We start from the raw sequence: 22507 nt of genomic DNA, 5'->3' as shown, positions 1-22507 counted from the left end.
CACCCATCTTCCTCAGTCCCGGAGGCTTTTCCGCCCTCCCACTCCAGCACCCTGAAACTTGCCCTCCTAGATACCCAACCCAGGATGATTATTTTCTTTTGTTTGAACTTCATAGCAAGAGCTGTTGCCCCCACTTCCCAGTTTGTAGCCCACCTCCCTGCCCTGACCAAAATCACAGGGCCAGGGCCAGACCAAGATAATAATAATATTAATAATAATAATGGTGGTATTTGTTAAGTGCTTACTATGTGTCAAGCACTGTTCTAAGCGCTGGGGTGGGGGGGATACAAGGTAATCAGGTTGTCCCATGTGGGGCTCACAGTCTTAATCCCCATTTTCCAGATGAGGGAACTGAGGCATAGAGAAGTGAAGTGACTTGCCCAAAGTCATACAGCTGACCAGTGGCATAGCCGGGATTGGAACCCATGACCTCTGAGACCTCTGACTCCCAAGCCCGTGCTCTTTCCATTGAGCCACACTGCTTCTCATGGGATGGGATGCAGGAGGTGGCGGCAGTCAATTCCCAAGATGCTGCTGCTGCCACTGCCACCCCTTCCCCCCTAATTCCATCTTGTTTCAGTCCATCCTGTCCTCAATCCTGCCCATTTGACTTTGGCAGGGAGGAGGAGCTAACCCACCAACAAGAGAAAAGGTGGGTGGAGTGGGGAGCCATAGAGATAGGCATTTCAGTAGCAACAGCTGTTCCTCTGATTCAAAATTCAAAGCGGTTTCAAAAATACTGGGCCATGGAGTAGGAATGGGGAAACAGAGGGTGGGGTCCCTGAATTAGGGGCTTGGAAGAGAGACTGGAAAACTACCAGGAACGAGGAAGGGAACAGGATGAGGTGGGGAGGAGAGATTTTTACAGTCTAATTTGTACTTACCTGTAAGGATCGACTGTAACAATGGGGCTGGTTCTGAATCATATAAATCTTGGGGTCAATGTACCCCACGGAATAGCCATTCACCACTAGCCACATTTTTTAAGACTATAAACCAGTTGTGTCATGGGGTATGCCTGTGTGTGTGAGGCATTTTTGACCATCTAGGGATGAAGACACTTTCTTAATTCAACCTTTTATCATTATTATACCGACAAGGAGTCAACCAATATAACAGCCACTGATTCATGTAATATTTGAACACTCACCATTTCTTATTCCTCTGTGTCAGCAACTTCCAGCCTGGACACAGGTTACCCCCTAAATTCTTCTCTGACATGCTAAGCGTCCCTTTTTATTTCTTTTAAAATAGACCTTCCACTTGGGTTTTGTCCTTTAGATCATTTTTCTCCCTTGTTGTTTGAAGACAGACACTATGTTAATGAATGGAGCCCAGTTCAGCCAGCAGTTACAAAGCACAGGACGCGAGATCCATTGCAGGTATTCATTATTGGATTTTACAAGAAGATGTTCCTGGTATGGCATTTGACTTATGACAAAAAAAAAGGACCAGCCCACTTAAGAGGTTTATAATCTGCAGATTTCTCAGCGTTAACCCACCTAAACTGATAAATGCTAAATTGTACCCCAAACACATCTTGTACAAGGGCAGACAGTCCAGTTAATTAAGAACTGTTGGTAGGAGAAGGGAGTGGTCTACAGTGTCAAAGGTGGCTGAGAGATCTAGGAGAATTAAGATGGAGTAGAGGCTGTTGGATTTGGTGAGAAGAAGGTCATTACCTTAGAGAGGGCAGTTTCTGTGGAGTGAAGGGGGTGGAAGATAAATTATCTTGCATCTACCCCAGTGCTTAGTACAGTGCTTGGCATATAACAATTATAATAATAATAATAACAACAACAACAAATATCGCAATTCTTAATTAATGATGGTATTTGTTAAGCGCTTACTATGTGCAGAGCACTGTTCTAAGCGCTGGGGAGGTTACAAGGTGATCAGGTTGTCCCACGTGGGGCTCACAGTCATAATCCCCATTTTACAGATGAAGAAACTGAGGCACAGAGAAGTTAAGTGACATGCCCAAAGTCACACAGCTGACAATTGGCAGAGCCGGGATTTGAACCCATGACCTCTGACTCCAAAGCCCGGGATCTTTCCACTGAGCCACACTGCTTCTCATTAATTCTTCTTCTTCTTATTACTACTACTACTACTAATAATGATGGTATTTGTTAAGCACTTACTATGTGCCAAGCACTGTTCTAAGCGCTGGGGGGGATACAAGGTAATCAGGTTGTCCCACATGGGGCTCACAGCCTTAATCCCCATTTTACATATGAGGGAACTGAGGCACAGAGAAGTTAAGTGACTTGCCCAAAGTCACACAGCTGACAAGCGGTGGAGCCGGGATTAGAACCCACGACTTCTGACTCCCGAGACCGTGCTCTTTCCACTAAGCCACACTGCTTCAAGAAACTAGTGTCTCTTGGTAGCCTTTCTTTACAGAGTGAGCCCTTCCATCTGTCAGATTATGAGGATTTTTCAAATATAGTCTGAGCTGATCTCTAGCAGTGGTGAGGATGGGTCCGAAGGATGGAAACTCTCTTGTCTCCCCTCTCAGGGCTCCCTTCACCCTCTGGCTCGGAGTCCATCAGGGGGAAACTTGCTCCCATTCCCTGGCTTAGATTTTTGTCTCACTAGTCACATGTCAGTACAGACGAGTTCTCAGACTTACAACCCAATTGGTTTTGGAAATTGTGTCGTAAGTTGAAGCACCAGAAGTCCAAACAAATTTTCCCATCGGTACAATGCTCTATAGGGGCGTTTGATTCCTGAAGCAATGTTGAATATGCTATTCTTAGCCATATTACCCAGAGTTGTGGACTCAGCCAATTTTAGATGAGAAATATAGCTACCTTTATTATTGGAAGTTGTAACCTTATTGACCTAAATATCATAAAAAATACAGTACAAAAAGAAATACATTACAATACTGCACCTCACACCCCTCTCGGGGTCGCACCTGGAGAGTTTCCAGTCCTCTACCAGTATTAGCTGCGGGAGGGAGAGTCAAGCAGAGGCCTACCCATTCCATTCCTAGCTTGGGCAGTGGCTAGCGAGTGGAAGGCGATCTGCTACAAGTCAAAACTCACCCATGCTGGGCAGCAGCAGCATGGGAGAGAGTCGAGGGTGGAGACTTGAGTTTACATTACGGAAGGTGGCAATGGTAAACCACTTCCATAATTCTACCAAGAAAACTCTACGGATGCACTATCAGAACGATTGCAGATGGAGAGCGGGGATTCTGGGAGAGATGTGTCTGTGGGGTCACTATGGGTCGGAAACTACTCGACGGCATAAGACAAAACTACACCACATAATGGGCGTTAGCCCTACCTACAAAGGATCTAAAGCACATTCTCATTTTGGTTTACCAAAAATAGGCTCAGGGGTGGGTCTCGTTGGGTGAGGTTTCCAGGGGCTTTTGAGGTGCTTTCTGAAGGGCTCATGACTGGAGTCTTGTCTATATCTGACAACTCCAGTTATTGTTACTACCCACCAGCTCCTTCCTCACGCTGCGAGCCCCATCCTCTGGGGCTGGACTCTGGGGTTGTGGAGGGGACCGGCAGTGGTGGAGGGAGGAGAGGGCTGTAGAGCAACCCCCACCGGCTGCTGCCTTGGGAAAGAGAGGGGGAGAGGTGGGGAGGAGAGAAAAAAGGGAGCCCAGATCCAACTGCTGCCCTCAGGGGTGACACTGAGCAGAAGCAGGGTGGGGTGGTAGGTGATGGGGAGCCAGGGAGGGAAGTAGAGGGCGGGCGAAGAAGAAAATTGGTTGGAAGAAGGGGGTGGGATTCCACAATACTTACCTTACGAGCCCGGAGTCGTTTAGTCGAGCCCGATGCCGTAAACCTGAAATAGGGTGTAAGTTCAGAGACGTCGGAAGTGCGGCTCGTTGTAACTCAAGGACTTCCCTGTACTGAGCATCCAAATTCTCTACCGGTGCAGCTTTTCTAGGTTCCATGTCTCTGGAACCCCAGCAGTATCAAATAGACACTTACTTCTTCTAGGATCCCAGATTCCTGAGCCACAGCAATAGCTGACAAGAAAGCAAGACCCAGGGTTGACCACTATATTATAATAGAGGATGCTACCATAACCTGTTTATTATTATCCACATCTTTATGTCTGCAGAGTGCTTGAACGTAAATGCATGGTTTCTTTTTATATTGTTGCTGTCCTGCCATCTCGATCTCCAAATGGGGAATCCGGGCCATGCAGGAAGGGACTGATTTATCCAACGCCATCCCGAGTGGTGGTTCTGAGTTGGGATCAGTTCTCGGACATTTCAGGTTTAAGAGCTATTGTGTTGCTTGGCCAACTAAATCGCCCAGCCTCTTGGGATCTTTCAACTGTGAGCTAACTCTTAGGCCCAGTGTCAATCTCATTTTTGCATTATCCTGGCATCCGTACCCGTTTTTAATACACAGCAGCACATTTTTTTTTCCTCTTGCCCTGCAAGAGATTTTGCATATGGATCGGAAAGTTGGCACCATTGTTTCAGATTTTGTGGCATTCAGAAGTCTATTAGCCAGATGAAAGCCTGTGCTCACTGGAGTGCAAACATACAGTATGTGTTTAGGCTGGTAGACTATTACTATAAGATTATTTTAGTCAGACTGCTAAAGTCTCCTTCCATGAGTTGGGGGGAGGGGGAGAGAGAGGGAAAGAAAAACGCATTGCTTCCATTGGGAATCTTTAGCATAGCATTTTAGTTTAATCCCTCTCAAGGCATAACTGGGGTTTTTGTAATTCAGTTGGGAGCAGCCAAAATTGTTACACAATTATGTTCCAAGGGGCAACAATGCAAGAGTAGAGTGGGGACGGTTTTTCGCCATCTGGGAACACAGGGTGACTCCGCCCCTCCATGTTCTTCCCCCACCCCTTCAAGTCAGAAGGAAGATTCTCTCTTTTGGGGGTGGTGTTTCCAATTAATGTAAGTGATGGCAGGAGAATATGTAGATGAACCAGGTGTGTGGCAAGCCAAAGACCAGTAGATGACTTATGTGCTTTCAAGTAAGTTGTCTGAGGGGAAAAGCCCCCATAAAAAAATGCTTTCAGAGGAAGAGAAGCAAGCATGGCCTAGTGGAAAGAGTATGAGCCTAGGAGTCAAAGAACTTGGGTTCTAATCCCAGCTCTGCCACTGGTCTGCTGTGTGAACTAGGGCAAGTCGCTTCACTTCTCTGTGCCTCAGTTCCCTCACCTGTAAAGTAGGGATTAAGGCTGTGAGCCCCATGTAGGACATGGACTGTGTCCAACCTGATTAGCTTGTATCTACCCTAGCGCTTAGTACACTTCCTGGCACATAGTAAACTCTCAACAACTACAGTAAATAAAGAAAAGAACTGCAAGTGGCTGTCCATCTTGCCTTAGCATTCAACAGCTGCGTTATTCCTATCTTTAGAGTAGTGTGTCCCTGGGGATTAGTTTATCAGTTTCTAAGCAGTAGACGGTGCCTCTCCTCTCTAGCCTGTACTTGGTAATGAAGGTGCTTGGTAAAAATGATTTGGTGGTGATGATGATTCTGTAGGGTTTAGATTTCCCACCAGCCAGTTAGCAAAACCAAAGGCTGAGCTGCTGAGGCAGAAACCATGGCGCACCTTTGGCTCAGAGTTGCATGGGTAGCACACGAAACACAGATACAACTTTTCAACTCCAAGTATCAGTGAAACTTGGAAATGGAATGAATTATGCAAACTTTCCTACCAAAGTTAGCAAGAAGGAACTCTTAGTAATAAATCTACAAGAAGAGACAGTTTACTGTAACTGTATTAATTCCCCTATCGAACTCAAGGAGTCCTGGCTCCCAGTTTTAAGTAGTCCACAGTTAAAATGATCTGGGCCACCTCAATCAAAGCTTCACTTAGGCTTGGCAGTCAGAGGTTCTAGTCCCGGCTCCACCACATGTCTGCTGTGTGACCTTGGGCAAGTCATTAACTTCTCTGAGCCTCAGTTACCTCATCTGTAAAATGGGGATTAAGACTGTGAGCCCCACGTGGACAACCTGATCACCTTGTATCCCCCCCCCCCCCCAGGGCTTAGAACAGTGCTTGGCACATAGTAAGCGCTAAACAAATGCCATCATTATATTATTATTATTATTAGCCACACCAGAAAACCACCTCGTCATCTTACACCATCAGTCACTCTCAGGAGAAGCATCATTCTGGAAGAGCAGAAATCATGTGATAGCCTCTGCATTTTTAATCTTTGTTTTTCCTACACTTCTCCTCCCAAGCTCACTTTCTAATGGACTCTCCCACCTCTGACCCCTCGCTGACACTGTTTCTCTGGCCTCAGACCACTTCTCCCTGCTCTGTCTGCCCTCTCCCCCCACACTAAATCCATCTGGCTACAGCTTTCTACAACTTCAGAGCCCACTTAAAATCCCACCTCTACCGAGACATCTTTTCTCATTAATTGCCAACACCCCAAGTCATGTCAGCAAAACAGCCACCCTTTGCACTTATATATCTATAACCCACTCTCAGAAATGGCATATATAGATATATTCAATGGCTCAATCAATTATTTAATGAGGGATATGTTCTGACACATTTGAGCTCCTAGCTGTTGTATCTGGATTCTTCCTCCTGCTCTCACTATTTGTAAATAATTTTTTGTCTGCCTCTCTTGCTCATTACATTGTAAAACTTTTCTGGGCATGGAATATATGTTTTGCTTCTGGCATACTCTCCCAAGTACTTAGTACAATGTTCTACACTCAGTAAGAGCTCAGTAAATAGCCCTGACTGATTAAATGATTCTCCAGAATTGGATGCTTACCACTTTTTTTAATGGTATTTGTTAAGCGCGTAACTATGTGCCAGCTACAATTACTAACTGCTGGGGTAGACACAGATAATCAGGTTGGACACAGTCCATGTCCCTCATGGGCCTCACAGGCTTAGTCCCCATTTTACAGATGAAGTAACTGAGGCACAGAGAAGTGAAGTGAATTGCCCAAAGTCACATAGCAGATAATGGTGGAGCAAGAATTAGAACCCAGGTCCTTCGGCTCCTAGGCCCATGCTTTATCCACTAGGCCATGCTGCTTCCCACCACTTAAAAATTACTTCACACTCTGGCTCTTTTAGACCAGTTAAAGCAAAAACAAGCACTTCTTTTGGAGGAGAATTGGATCTTGGTCTCAATGTTCCTCTGGAATCAAGAGGGCACTAGTCAGTGTCAATTTTAAGAGAAGGTGAATTGGGCCACCAATTTCGAGGGGCTACCAGTACTGGATAGGGTGATTTAGTGTGTCCTGGGCTCGGCCTGGGGTGGGGAGGCAGTTTTATTAATAATAACAATGATAATTTTCCAAATGGTGTTGACCAAGCATTTACCGTAAGCCAAGTGCTGGGGTATATGTAGGATAATCAGATCAGACCCAGTCCCTCTCTCACAGAGGGCTCACGGTCTGAGGAAGGGAAAGCTGGTATCATATCCCTATTTTACTGATGAGGAAACTGAGGTCTAGAGAGGTTAAGTGACAGGCCCAAGATCATCCAGCGGGTCAGTGGTAGAGTAGGGACTCAAAACTGGGTGTCCTGACTTCCAGTCACATGTTCAATCCATTCGGTCAATCGATCAATCAGTCAATCAATGGTATTTATTGAATGTTTAATCTGGGAAGAGCACTGTGCTATGCGCGTGGGAGAGTACAACACAATAGAGTTGGCAGACACATCCCCTGCCCACAAAGAGCTTACGGTCCAGAGGTCATGCTGCATGCTGCTTCCCAAAGGCAGAGAAGCAGTGTGGCTTAGTGGATAGGGCATGGGCCTGGGAGACAGAAGGACCTGGGTTCTAATCCCAGCTCTGCCACATGTCTCCTTGGGCAAGTCATTTCACTTCTCTGGACCTCAGTTACCTCATCTGTAAAAATGGGGATTAAGAGTGTGAGCCCCATGTGGGACAGGGATTGTGTCCAACCTGATTGACTTGTATCTACTCCAGCACTTAGAACAGTGCTTGGCACATAATAAGCACTTAACAAGTACCGTAATTATTAAATAACCAGTTGTCCATTCCTTAACACTCCTCTCCTTCCACCGAGCCCAGCTCTGGCAGCTCTGACATCCAGGAAAGACTGGGGCTCTCTGAATCCTCCCACTATAGGACTGTCTCCTGCATAAGCCAAAACTTTTCCCCTGAGTGGAGGAGGAAGAGGGAGAGGGAGAAAGGAGAGAGAGAGAACAAATGATGTCTCGACTTCCGAACCTCATGCTCATGAATTTCTGCCTGTGGACACTGCTTGTACACAGTCTTGGCCAAACTCAGCCCCATAGGGTGTGGGAAGGAACCATGTGGTCTGAGAATGGGGTGGTAAGCGGGGAAAGATGGGTGAGGGGAAGAGAGTCCCTTCTTGTATCTGATCTTAGTGTTTAGTACAGTGCTCTGCACACAATAAATACAATTGAATGATCTGAGTTGTTTTGTTTTTTTAATGGTACTCGTCAAGCACTTTGTATGCACCAAGCACTATACTCAACTGGGGCTGGGGCAGAGAAAAGATAATCAGGTTGGAAACAGTCTCTGTCCCACATGGGACTCACAGCCTAAGTAGGAGGGCGTAGGAGTCAATCCCCATTTTGCAGATGAGGGAACTGAGGCACGGAAAAGTTAATGACTTGCCCAAGGTCATACAGCAGACAAGTGGCAGAGCTGGGATTAGAACCCAGGCCTGGGATCTTTTCACTAGACCGCACTGCTTCTCTTGATTATCCTGAATTTACCCCAGCAATCAGCACCTAAGAAATATACTAAGTGCCATCTTTATTATTAATCAAAGGGCGTCTAAGGCATCTTTAGGTGACTTTAAGACCATCTGTTTGCTGCTTAAGGGAGGAGAGGGGTGAACAATCTGCATTATTGCCAGTTAGACTGGTGGAGAATGACTGCGGGATTGATCAGATCAAATCTTTCTTGTCGTGTCGTGTCTAGACTGTGAGCTTATTAGGGGCAGGGAACATGTCTGCTTATTCTGTTGTATTGTACCCTCTCAAACAGTACTCTGCACATAGTAGGCGCTCAATAAATACCAGGAGGGTACTAGCCTGACACCCTTTCTGAGCACGGTGAGAGAAATTCTCCTAGTTACCTATGCTATTTGCTAAGAGCTTACTCTACGTCAAGCCCCATGCCAAGCACTGAGATTGATACAAGATTATCGAAAGGCTGTCCTGTCCCATACCAAGCTCACAGTTTAAGTGGTAGGGAGAGCAGGTTCAGACATGAGGCAGCATCACTTCAGTAGCTAAATACGCCCCTCCTCCTGCATATTTGTGTGGCCAGTGTTTCTGGGGGAAGAGACGTCTCACGGAAGAGGGTGTTCTAGAGTCCTGTAGCTAGCATTTACTCCGGCAGCACTTCTGCACTGCTTTTGCTCAGTTCCTCCTCCTTCCTTGGGTTCTACACTAGCTTTGCTTCTGTCTAGAAGAGGGCCAGAACAGATGACAATAATAATAATAATAATAATGATGGTGTTTGTTAATACTAATAATAATAATGGCATTTATTAAGCGCTTACTATGTGCAAAGCACTGTTCTAAGCGCTGGGGAGGTAACAAGGTGGCCAGGTTGTCCCACAGGGGGCTCACAGTCTTAATCCCCATTTTACAGATGACGTAACTGAGGCACAGAGAGGTTAAGTGACTTGCCCAAGCACTCACTATGTGCCGAGCACTGTTCTAAGTGCTGTGGTAGACACAAGGTAATCGGGTCGTCCCAGGTGGGGCTCACCCTTTGAATCCCCATTTTACAGATGAGGTAACTGAGGCCCAGAGAAGGGAAGTGACTTGCCCAAAGTCACATAGCTGGTAAGTGGCGGAGTTGGGATTAGAACCCATGACCCCTGACTCCCAAGCCCGGGCTCTTTCCACCAAGACACGCTGCTTCTCAGCAGATGCTATTTAAATGTTTCCCTCTGTGTTTGCCAGTTCTTCACATCCTGGTTCTTTGATGAAGCACGCAAGTGGAACTTCACTTCATGAGTTTGGTTTGTAGCTCTTTATCAGTCAATCAATCAATCAGTTGTATTTGTTGAGCGGTTACTGGGTGCAGAGCACTGTACTAAGTGCTTGGGAGAGTACAGTATGATAGAGTTGGTATTTAGTTCTAAGCTAATCCATTTCATTCTGCCTGGCAAAAGTGGTTTCTCTGTGTGAAGAGGCAGCATCAGAACTCTCAGTTCACCTGCAAGTGACTCTAGCCAGCTGTAGTTTTTAATTCCTTCTCCAGGAGAAGTGGAGAAAATCGGAAGACTTTGGACTTTGCTGGGATCTCAGGCAAAGGTGCAGGGATGAACTGATCAATTAGCTCATGCATTTAGGCTAAATAAACAACATAGCTCCCTCGGCTCCCCATTTTCCTCACTCGTGGCTGTGTTTCACCCCTCCAGCCCAATTTCCCATAGATGCCTCCATTCTCCACTTCACTTTGCTACACAGATCCCATCACAGAAACTATTCAGCAGAGACCCCCCCCCCCCCCCCCCCCCCCCCGCCCCCCAATACACCCAGAAGGGGGAATAGCTGAAGAACAAGGCTTGAAAACCTGGAACCTTGAGGAATTCTTTCCAGTGAACTATTGACCTCCGTAACTCTGGCTCTTGCGGTGTCACGGTAGCTAACCCAACAGTCTGACCTGACGAACAAACATTAACATGCCTCCCGCAGGTTAGCCCTCCTTTTCACTTTGTCACACACTACAGAGAGGCACTTACAGTCCTGAACGCTTCAGTATTGCCATCCCATCTGGCGGGATCCTTCTGGTCACGTACACTCGGGGTAACTGCTTCCCGGTCTCCTTCATGGTCCTCGCTACTTGCCGGAGGTGAAAATCTGGCACCAGGATCCTTGTCAATACCCTGGGGAAACAGAGAGGATTCATCGCCAACCAACCGTATTAAAAAGCTGGAAGAGAGGACTTTGGATTGAATGGGATTTGGGGGGAACTCCCTCACTGGGCCTGAACAAACAGTCAGAGGGAGGATCTATGATAAGGTCTCTCTGACCAATGGACAGCAAGGCCAGGCCTTCTTTTTTTTCCACCAGGAGATTTTGTCCTCATCCCCTTAGCTCTTTCAACCAGACAGTTTGTATAGCTCAAGGACTTTGATGTTGGGGGTGGGGGGCTTCGGGGGAGGGAGTAAAATGAATGGTCAATAGAGTTCCTCCCTCAAGATAACTAGGATGAGACTGACTCTTCACTGAATTGGGCGAGAAGGCCCATAATGCTCCTAAATGGCTTGTGGAGGAAAAGGGTGCTGAATGTAGGAGGCTCAAGGACATTTGGGAAGACCACTGGAAACGTGGTGGCCGCAGTCATTCATTCAATCGTATTTATTTATTCAATCATATTTATTTATTCAATCATATTTATTGAGTGATTACTGTGTGCAGAGCACTGTACTAAGCACTTGGAAAGTACAGTTCAGATAGAGGCAATCCCTACTCAACAACGGGTTCACATTCGCTGCAGCAGTTTTAAGAAGCTCTCTTTTCTACCGAAGAAAATCCAGAACTCAACCTGACTGGGAAACCAAGGGGAAATAATAATAATAATAATAACAACAATAATTATGGTATTTGTTAAGCGCTTACTATGTGCCAAGCACTGTTCTAAGCACTGGCATAGATACAAGTTTGTCAGGTTGTCCCACGTGGGGCTTACAGTCTTAATCCCCATTTTACAGATGAGGTAACAGGCACAGAGAAATTAAGTGACTTGCCCCAAGTCAAGCAGTTGACAAGTGGCAGAGCTGGGATTAGAACCCATGACCTCTGACTCCCAATCACGCCTGCCTGCCTCTTTTCCCATCTTGCAGTCTGCCTCCCTTTCCTAGCTTTTTCTCCCTGCTAACTTCAGACCACAGGCCCTGACAAAATTGAAGCCCCAATCCCTGTCCCGCCTCATGCTTTTCAAAATACGATCATCTTCGCAACAGCATAGGATGAAAATGACCAGCTTCTCTATCATGGAGGTCACACCCTTGCTTTTGAGAATAATAAAAGGGTGTTTGGGAAATCCATAACGAGAAATGAATCTAGTAAAATATCCAGGATTGGTGTGGCCTTCACCTTTCTTTCCTTTCTACTAGTCAGGACAACATCCAACTTGAGCCAGTCAGTCATTATTAGGGGCAGAGTTTGTCCAGGCAGCATAATAATAATAATGTGATATTTATTCAGTGCTTACTATGTGCCAGGCACTGTACTAAGATATAAGATAATCAGAGCAAAGTCCCTGCCCCATATGGGGCTCACAGTCTATGGGGGAGGAAGGACAGGAATTCCATTCCCATTTTACAGACAAGGAAACCGGGGCCCAGAGAAGTTAAATGATTTGTCCAACATCACACAACAGTCATGTGGCGGAGTTCGGATTAGAACCCAGCTCTCCTGACTCCCAGGCTTGTGTTCTTTCCACTACGCCATGCTGTTTGCTCACTAGCAGGATTCTTCTCAGATTAAGCAGGGAAACATAAAGTTGGGAAAGATCACAGGGTTCTGAAAGGGAAGACTAACCAGAGATCCTGCAATAGGTGGGACAGTAATAAATTATAGGGTGCTGTCCTGCCAACCAAAAGAACCCCATCTTCAGCCTCTTCTTCCTCCTCCTCCTCAGCCACCACCGTGATAACCTCTAGATGGAGAAGCAGTGTGGCCAAGTGGGCCCGGGAGTCAGAAGGATCTGGGCTCTAATCCCGGCTCCACTGCTTGTCTGCTGTGTGACTTGGGGGAGGTCACTTCACTTCTCTGAGCCTCAGTTATCTCGACTGCAAAACGGGGATTAAGACTGTGAGCCCCACATGGGACATGGACCGTATCCAACCTGATTAGCTGGTGCTTAGTACAGTGCCTGGCACATAGTAAGTGCTTAATAAATAACATAATAAAAGAATCATCTTGGACTGCACAGTAATGGGAGTTTCCAACACAGCCAGAACTCCACATTCACACGTAACTCCAATGCAGTTGCTAGAACTGCTGCTGCTTCTGCCCGCTATTTCTACCAGGGGCCCCATCTGGGAGGGGGGAGGGGCAGGGGGAAGGCCCCAAATTTGGAGGAAGCCAGCTCATCATGTTCAAAAAGTCCACTGTCGCCACGGGCAGCCATCTGAAACTCTGCAGTTTCCCTGAAGTTTCTCAACTTCCACCTCTGAACTCCCCCATGATTCCCTGGGGGGTTTTGGTCCCCAATTTGGGAAACCATGCCCCACAACTACATCCTGGAATGCAGCAGTTATGTCCCGTTACAGTATTCTGAACTTCTCTGAAATGGGTACTCTATAGATATGGGCAAGGGGGCCAATTTCTTGGGGGCAATGGTGAGAGTCTTCCCTCAGTTGCAGCCCTGTACCCACTCAATGCCTCTACCTCCACCATCACCACTACCACCACACCATCCCTTCTTGTGCTTCTTCCAAAACCCCTTTAGATTCTTCTGGTCTTTTAGTTCGCCCACTGGACCCATGGCAGTTTGGATATGATCATTATCTGAAAGCTCTGTCTCTGAGAAACCACACCTCACTTCCCTAAACTGGACTGGTTGTCCACTCCCATAATCAAAATGAAAATTTGATCTCAGTGACTGTATGGACTTATTATGACTATGCCATCATCACTCTTTTTCTGACATTCATTCTCTTTCTGACATTTCCAATAGCATGATTTTTCTGTTTTTGACACCCAGAAGCTATCCTTCATAGGATAATAACCACAAAAGCTAAGAGCAAGTTCACTTTTCAGATCTCTAAACAGAGTGCTGTGGCCCAACCTCTAGACTGTAAGCGTTTTATGGGCAGGGAATGTGCCTGATAATTCTGTCATATGGTGTTCTCCCAAGAGTTTAGCATAGTGCTCTGCACAGCATCGTAATAATAATAACTGTGGTGTTTGTTAAGCACTGACTATGTAATAATAATAATAATGGTATTTGTTAAGCGCTTACTATGTGCAAAGCACTGTTCTAAGCGCTGGGGGGATACAAGGTGATCAGGTTGTCCCACGTGGGGCTCACAATCTTAATCCCCATTTTACAGATGAGGTAAATGTACCAGGCACTGTACTTAGCGCTGGGGGGGATACGAGCAAATCAGGTTGGACACAGTCCCTGTCCCATGTGGGGCTCACAGTCTCAATTCCCATTTTACAGATGAGGTAACTGAGGTGCAGTGAACTGAAGTGACTTGCCCAAGGTCACACAACAGACAAGTGACGGAGCCGGAATTAGAACCCATGACCATAGTTAAGTGCTCAATCAGTACCATTGACCCTGCCTAAATTTTGGTTTCGATTAGTTGCAACTAAACATTAGTCCATTTGTTTTCTTGATGACAAGTAACATCCTTTGTCCGAGAAATTCAGTTTAGCTCGGAATGGAGCCAGCTACTGAGACAGCTCTGTATTTCACACTTCATTTTCCCTAAAAAGGACATTTTGGAGGGGAGAAGGATGAAGGAAGCGGGTGAAGGAAGGAATGAGCATATGTTAACAACTACCTCTCCCCTCCTTCATGGGAAAACAGAGAACACACATATGCTGAGGAAGAAAATAAGTATTGTTAGCAAAAGAACATGTAAAGAAAGGGGGGAAAAGAAAGCAGATGGCATTAATATCTGTGCGGGAAAATGACTAACACTTTGAGAATTGCCCAGCGTATTTCTCACTTGTTTGGGCATTGCCTCTATAATTAATTTATGGAAAGCACCTAAACTGGGAATAAACACAAACTCACAAATCCCTTCTAATCTCTGGCTGTATTTTGGAATTGATACCCTTAAGGTATAGTTTTCTACAATGATTAAACTCTAGTTTCTGTTTAAGAATTTTTCAAAAGTCTCTTTTCCACCACTACATAGCCCGTAAGTGGTCTGGTTGGAACTCAGAATTATTTCAAAATAATTGTCAGTGTTTTTCGGCGGGCTAGTATTTTAGTTTCATTCTCAGACTAGCAACATGGGTTCCGCGAAGCTAACGCGGCTTTATATTTATGAACGGCGATCCTGCTGTTTGATGAATTCCTCCACTGAGTAGGCAGAATAGGGGCCTGGTCCTAGGACAATTCAGGGGAAATAAGGTGAAAAGGAAAGAAAAATATCTATCCTCATGAAGTCGATGACTGTTACCAGAGTAACAGGGATTATTGAAGCCTCACCTTTGGTGTTTTGGGTAGAATGATAGATAGCAGCCCAAATTCTGGTAGGCATTTTTGTCCACTAGAAGAGGTAATTTAGCAGATGGAAAGAAGCCTGCTGCCCAGGTGAGTTCATTTACCTCACATGAGAGAAGGAATGGAAGAGATACGCTGCAGTTAGGTCAAAGACCAGATCCAAGATCCTGCAGGAGTGCAAGCACTGCAATAGTTGGAGTAGTGAACAGTGCTTTGCACACAGTAAACGCTCAATAAATATGATTGAATGAATTTACTGGATGCCCACTGGATGCCACTCGGCGCTTTGGAATGAAGGACGTAGGCAAATAAAGCGGAAAACACATCTTCCCTACTCAAAAAGAGCTTCGACCTAAAGAGGGTGATGGGCATAGAAAATATTTGCATGTAGAAATACATGAGTGTTAGGGGAGGGGTTGATTTGACTCAGGTACTGGGAGATAATTGGGGAAGGCTTCCTGGAGGAGGTGCTATTTTAGGAGGGCTTTCAAAATGGGGAGGGCTGAGGTCCAACAGATTTGGGGTGGGATAGAGAGAGGGAGGGAATTCCAGGCCATGGGAATAGAATGAGCAAGTGGTCAGAGGAAGGCGATGACCAAAACGGATCAAACCGTTTTATTTCTGTTTCAGGTTTGGCACTTTGTCTCCTCCATCTCTCTCCCCATTCAAACTGCTCTTCCCACCTTTACAGCTCTTCTGAAATCTCTCTTTCTCCAGGAGACTTTCCCTGATTAGTTTTTTTCCCCCAGGTCCTATCCTCCCAACTGCCACTTCAGCACATTAAGCCCTCGCAAGCACACATCTGTACACTTCGCTTTACATACACTACTATTTAAGCATTTGCTCATCCACAAGGGGAGATGTTTCGTGTCTGTCTCCCGAGCTAGATTATAAGCTCCTTGATGGCAGGGATTCTTTCTTCCAACTCTATTATACTCTCCCAGGTGTCTAGAACAGTGCCCTACACACAATAGGTGTCCAATAAATACTACTGGCTTGCATCCAAGCACCACAAACCTTAAGCAACACAAGGAACAAGCTTTTTGTGTGTCTTTTTCAAATATGATGGACAGTGATATACACATATATTCATTCTATTCATTCAATCGTATTTATTGAGTGCTTACTGTGTGTAGAGCACTGTACTAAGTGCTTGCATTATATATATATACTTATATATATGCAAAGATACAGATTATCCTTTGTGTTTGCATATTATGGATGTATGTATCTCGCTGTTGGAACTTGTTTTGGAGCTGTGGGGCACGTTACCCTGAATAAAGTCCGCAAGCAAGGATTCAGTTCCATTGTCCCAAGTTGAGAAGCGGCATGGTCTAGTGGATAGAACCCGGGCCTGGGTTCTAATCTCGGCTTGGCCGCTTGCCTGCTGTGTGACCTTGGTCAAGTCACTTCACTTCCCTGTGCCTCAGTTACCTCATTTGTAAAATGGGGAATGACTGTGAGCCCCATGTGGGACAGGGACTGTGTCTAACCAGATAAGATTTTATTTACGCCGGTGCTTTGTACAGTGCCCAGCACATAGTAAGTGCTTAACAAATACCATAAAAAAGTTAAGCCTTGTGAAGTAAGATCCACACACAGTAAGTAATAGATTCGGACAACCGGGAGAGTTCCATAGTGCTTTCTGCTCAGTTTAGTCATTTATACTGGGAAAGGTGCCGTCACCTAATGTAGAATATGTAGCAATCATGTTTGCTATATTACCTGGGGAATTGGGAGCTCTGGCTTCACCATTGTTCTATTTGACTGAAAATGATGAAATATCTGTTCTAATCCTGACTGTCTCCTTTAATGGCTTTGGCTGGACATTTGTATTTGTGATTAAAATGTTAATCCTAGTTTACACAGCTAGTACCTCTAATCTGAAAGTTTAAGATGCCATGACCTATGACTTGCGCTAGCTCCAGTTTCAATCCGAAGATACCCTAGTAAATTTAAGAGAATTAACTCCTATTGCACTTTACCTAGAGAAAATATTTTAGTTTTTCATTCTCCTTTTTTAGAAAATGGATCTTGCAAGGGCTGTGAGAGTTAGTTGGTGCAAAAACTTTTGAGATCCAAAGATTCTATAGACACTCACGTTTCTTGAATCTACAGCATTTTCTTTTCCTGGGAATCCCATCGATACTCTGGAAAAAGATGAAAGGACAGTTTTTTGTTTATATAAGGGTTTGGATTTTAGACAGATTAAGTCTTTAGAAGTAAAGATTATAGGCTGCATTCTGCATCTCGTCTTATGCCGTCGAATCGTTTCTGACCCATAGTGACACCACGGACACATCTCTCCCAGAATGTCCCGCTCTCCATCTGCAATCGTTCCGGTAGCGTATCCATAGAGTTTTCTTGGTAAAAATTCGGAAGTGGTTTACCATTGCTGCCTTCCGTGCAGTAAACTCGAGTCTCCGCCCTCGACTCTCTCCCCTGCCGCTGCTGCCCAGTCCGGGTGAGTTTTGACTTGTAGCAGATGGCCTTCCACTCGCTAGCCACTGCCCAAGCTAGGAATGGAATGGGTAGGCCTCTGCTTGACTCTCTCTCCCGTAGCCGAGATTGGTGGAGTACTGGAAACTCTCCAGGTGCGACCCTGAGAGGTGGCATTCTTTATCTAGGACTCCTGATATGACCCCTCTAGACTATAATCTCATTGTGGGCAGGGAATGTGTCCATTATATTGTTATATCGTACTCTCCCGAGTGCTTAGTACAGTGCTCTGCACAGAGTAAGCACTCGATAAGTACGATTGACTGACTGCCCTAGTTGCAAGGCATAAAAATCACTGGGATAAACTGCTGGGGAGCAGGGGCTTATAAGGTCATAAATATTCAGTTCTGTTACCTTCAGTGATCCACCATCTTGTGGCCCTCATGTCACAGCCATACACAAGAGCCCAAAGGGCACCTAGAAGCCAATCCTCCCTTCTTAGTAGCTGGCACCACACTGCACAGAGGGATGGACAATTCTGCCCCAATGTAAGGGCTGCTTACCTCGTGCTAACCTTCTCACTCTGCCTCAATCCGGCCGACCCCTAGCCCACATCCTGATTCTGGCCTGGAATGTCCTCCCTCCTCAAATCCAACAATTGCTCTCCCACCCCCTTCAAAGCCTTATTGAAGGCACGTCTCTTCCGAGAGGCCTTCCCAGACTAAGCCCCACTTTTCCTCATCTCCCACTCCCTTCTGCATCACCCTGACTTGCTCCCTTTGCTCTTCCCCCATCCCAGCCCCACAGCACTTATGTGCATGTCTGTAATTTTTTATTTGTATTGGTGTCTGTCTCTCCGCCCCGCCCCCTCCAGACTGTAAGCTCGTTGTGGGTAGGGAATGCCCTGTTTATTGTTGTATTATACTTTCCCAAGTGCTTAGTACAGTGCTCTGCACACAGTAAGTGCTCAAAAAATATGATTGAATTGAAAGGATGAATGAACCTTAGTTACATATGCCTTGATGACAGCCAACCTTGGTGCTTATGCAGGGAGAGAAAGGGCCTGACCATTTGACTGTTTTTCCTCATTACTGATAATAGCAATGCTTTCTTTCAGGGTCTATTTAAGCAATTCTTTCTGCACAGCGGAGAATTCTTTTTAAATATTCTGTGGCAGTACTAACGTCCTGATATAATTGTTTTGCCCAAAGCACCAAAATAAACAGGGAGGTCAAATTAATTTGATTCATTTCAATGCGTGGCAAACAACACAAACACAGGGAATATATTAATACTCTTTGTTCCTCTCAAGTGACCCAAGTGACCCCAGCACAGTGCCCCCCAAAAAGCTGGCTAATGGGGGTGGTTAAGATCACGATGTTACCGAGGCTACTACCTCGGCAACTACCCCAGTAAGTGCCTGATGAACGGTAAGTCTAGAGGAGATGGGAAGAGCTGTGGTCTGTAAGAGACGGGGTCACGGTGAATCTGTTAGCTTGAGAGGAACAAGGCTTGTGAGCAGTGCTGGGTAGTGGAGGAAGGAGAGAGGATAAGTAGTCCGAAGAGAGCTCGTTGAGTGCCTTAATGTCAACGGTCTGAAATTTCCACTCAATGTGGAGAGAAATGGGTAGCCATTGGAAGTTTTTGAGAAATGGAGAGATGTGTGGCAGAATGACGTAGAAAAAAAAATGATCCAGGCAGCACAGTGAATGAAGCATGAACTGGAGGGGGGAAGAGGCTGGAGGCAGGGAGGTCAGTGAGGAGGTTGATGCGGGCAGTCAAAATGGGATAAGAATTCTAGGCCCAGCTTGCTGACTTCCCTTTGGCAAGTTAGAAACTTCTCTGCTTTGGTTCTCCCAGCTTCAAAGTGGATATTGGGAAGGCGGAGGAGGCCAAGTCAAGGAAGTGTTTTCCTTCCCCGAAAGCGAGGTGCTCGATAAATACACACCCGTGGGGGGATAACCAAAGACGTCACATTTTCCATTTTGGGAGAGGTGATGGAAATGAATGAGAAATCCTGTTAAAATACAAATTCTGTGAGGTAAATAACATGGCTAAATTGTCACTGCGGAGTCTTCTGTCAGGAATGATGAATGAGCCTCCGTCCTGAGACTTCAGGCCAGAGAACCCACATAGTGGAATTAATTATGGAGCTGGTGGCTTGTGCCGGTAATCAGGGAGGCCAGCAATGGTACCAAACAGACTCCAAGGTACTCGTGAACTCACACACTCATTTTACCAGCACGCAGTCTGATGCGATGCTGTCACGTGGCTGCCATTTTGTGCCCGTCCACCCCATTTGGCCCGAATCAGCCTGAGCCCGGAGCATTCCTTGACCCTCCCACTTGCTCCTCAGAGTTTGCATTCCTCTCCCAGGTCAAAACGGAGCATGGTATGGTGCCTGAGCCACAGAACTCAGTGGGAGGAGCTATGGTGGAGGGAGGAGGCTCTGCCTGGAAAATTTTAAAATAGACATCCAAGGACCTAGGGCCATATTGAAATCTGACTAGGAGTCAGTCGGCTTCAAGTCAGACCATCATGTAATATTGCATCTTTGGCCATTCTACCAGTCGTGTTTCCACTGGGGGATGGGGTGCGATGAGCAAGTAGGTGGCAAGGGGAGCAGTACATTGAGAAATGCCCATCATGGGGTGGGGAGAGAGTGGTCTTTTGCACACTGATGGTGTCCCTCCACTGTCTAGGGGAGCCAGAGAAACCTTTATTTTACTAACAGCCCCCGCTTGCAGCTTCACATAAACAAGAGATTTTCCACAAGAGGGAAAAATGCTGGAAAATCCTCTGAACATCTTCGCAGGAGGAGGGGAACTGAAAGTTAAAGAATTAACTTGGTAAAGGAAGAGAATAGCATGGAAAATGAATAACTTTTGGAAGGGTCGGGGGAGGAGAGGAGAAGGATGAGGCCCATTGTTGGGTAGGGATTGTCTCTATTTGTTGCCGAACTGTACTGTCCAAGCCCTTAGTACAGCGCTCTGCATGTAGTAAGTGCTCAATAAATACGATTGAATGAATGAGGGACTTTTTGGTTCATAATCCCCACAGGTCTCCCAGATTTGAAGGGACTGCTCATTATGGAGATGGTGGCTTTTTAATAAGGGAGGTGGGTAGAGATTTATTTGGGCAAAGCTGAGGGAGAAGGATATTCCAAGAAGGGGAAAGGAGTGGACTGTAGGTTGGAGGCAAGAGGGGACATTTTTCTATTAACCATTACTCATGAGAGAGAGAAAACACTGAACCTTACTCTGCCCCCAGCTGCAGTACAAAGACAGTTTCTTTGATAGCAATGTTGACAGATGTAAACAGCCTCAGATTTACCAGTTGAAAAAAACACCCTCATTTTCGAAATCCTCCTTGAATGGATTCCAGCCTGCTTCACTGATTTGCCCTCTTTCTACGTTCCTCTTTGACTGCTAAGAAATGATATTTGAGAAGCTGATAAATATTTATTGAGAATCCACAAAAGCTCTTTCTTTACCCTGTTAGCAGAGCTGTGCCAAGCAATGTGGCAAGTGTGGCAAAAGGTCACTGGGTTCTGATCCCTGCTCTGCCACTTGTCTGCTGTGTGACCTCAGGCAAGCCATTTATCTTCTCTGTGCCTCAATTATCTCATCTGTAAAATGGGGATAAAGACTGTGAGCCCCATGTGGGACGTGGACTGTGTCCAACCTCACATCTTCCCCAGAGCTTAGTACAGTGCCTGGTACACAGTAAATGTTTAACAAATACCACAAAAAAAGAGAGAGAGAAAGAGCTGGCAAATGTGCCATGGGCTGACACTGAGGACTGGTGAATTTAATAGCTTTTTATTGCAATTAAGATTGTAAGGATCTTATTATGAGAAGCAATGTGCACTAATGGAAAGAGCACCGGCCTGCGAGTCAGAAGACCTGGGTTCGAATCCTGGCTCCACCACTTTCCTGCTGTCTGTGCAACCTTGGACAAGTCACTTCACTTTTCTATGCCTCAGTTCCCTCATCTGTAAAATGGGGATTAAATAACTGTCTTCCCTCTCCCTCAGAATGTGAGCCCCGTGAGGGGCAGGGACTGCATTTGATGTGATGATCTCGAATCTACCCCAGTGCTTGGCCCAAAATATGCCATTATTATTATTATTATTATTATTATTATTGTTGCCCTTAATAAGGATGGAAAAATACATTTGGTGAAATGACTAGGAAAGTAACAAGCAGCTCTCTGAATGATTAACAGAGAGACAGATAAAGTGACCCTTTACTTTGTGGAGGACTGATGTTGACAGTGATACAATGCTTACTACTCTTCAGAACCTCATTAATGGTCATGTGGCGACCTTAGGCCTGGTTGCAGCTATATCACACTTAGCAACCAGCATTAGGAATCATTTAAAGTGGGAGGATTGGGCAAGGGGGATCTGACCTATTACTCTAGACAGAAAGCAGACAGCCAAGAGACTGGATGGCTAATGCTTTGTTCATACCCGATTATTTGACAGGAATAAAAGTTGCAAATCACTCACAAGCCCTCGAGGTAGTGACTGCTGTCACTAACTCGATGACAAACAGAGCCACCAGGATGGTTGTTCATATGTTTACACCTGTTAAATATAGAGTAATACTATCAGCAACATCCTCAAAGTCAGAGGACAGCAGTATAGAAATCCTGTAAGTGTACATATGTGCATAGGGTAAAAATCAAGATGAATAGGAGGTTAACCAGGCAACCAGATCTCTACACTTTTAAACATCCCTAAGACAGTTTTGAAGGTTTTTGGTTGTTGCTGTTGTTTTTTTTTTAACTAAATGAAGGTGAGAAAGGCAGAAATTTATCGGGGGAAAGTTGCAGTTGGAAATCAACAGTTCTGCCCAACAGTAATACCTTCCCACAGGGAATTTCATTTTAGCGTTCATAGCACATTCACACACAACAGGGGAATGCA

General features: G+C 45.6%; 1 protein-coding gene and 2 non-coding genes across 3 annotated transcripts in view; 1 reads left to right on the top strand and 2 right to left on the bottom strand.

Annotated features, from left to right (window-relative positions):
- The window catches only part of LOC119948055 (glyoxylate reductase/hydroxypyruvate reductase-like), a 44656-nt gene extending 33781 nt beyond the window's left edge, over positions 1–10875 (bottom strand). The window contains exon 1 of the mRNA XM_038769894.1: positions 10685–10875. Within this exon, the coding sequence (XP_038625822.1) occupies positions 10685–10851 (167 nt within the window). The 5' untranslated portion in view covers positions 10852–10875. The remainder of the gene's footprint in view (positions 1–10684) is intronic.
- Positions 2906–3043, top strand: LOC119948289. The gene has a single exon (XR_005456696.1). It is a non-coding gene; the product is annotated as a small nucleolar RNA SNORA7 (small nucleolar RNA).
- Positions 10876–17609: 6734 nt separating the features above from the next.
- On the bottom strand, positions 17610–17747 carry LOC119948329. Its single transcript, XR_005456733.1, has one exon. It is a non-coding gene; the product is annotated as a small nucleolar RNA SNORA7 (small nucleolar RNA).
- Positions 17748–22507: the final 4760 nt, after the last annotated feature.

This window comes from Tachyglossus aculeatus, chromosome X4 (assembly GCF_015852505.1).
Source record: "Tachyglossus aculeatus isolate mTacAcu1 chromosome X4, mTacAcu1.pri, whole genome shotgun sequence".
Lineage (NCBI taxonomy): Eukaryota > Metazoa > Chordata > Mammalia > Monotremata > Tachyglossidae > Tachyglossus > Tachyglossus aculeatus.
The sequence above is the reverse complement of the archived record's forward strand: the minus strand, read 5'-3'. Positions and strand labels throughout refer to the sequence as shown.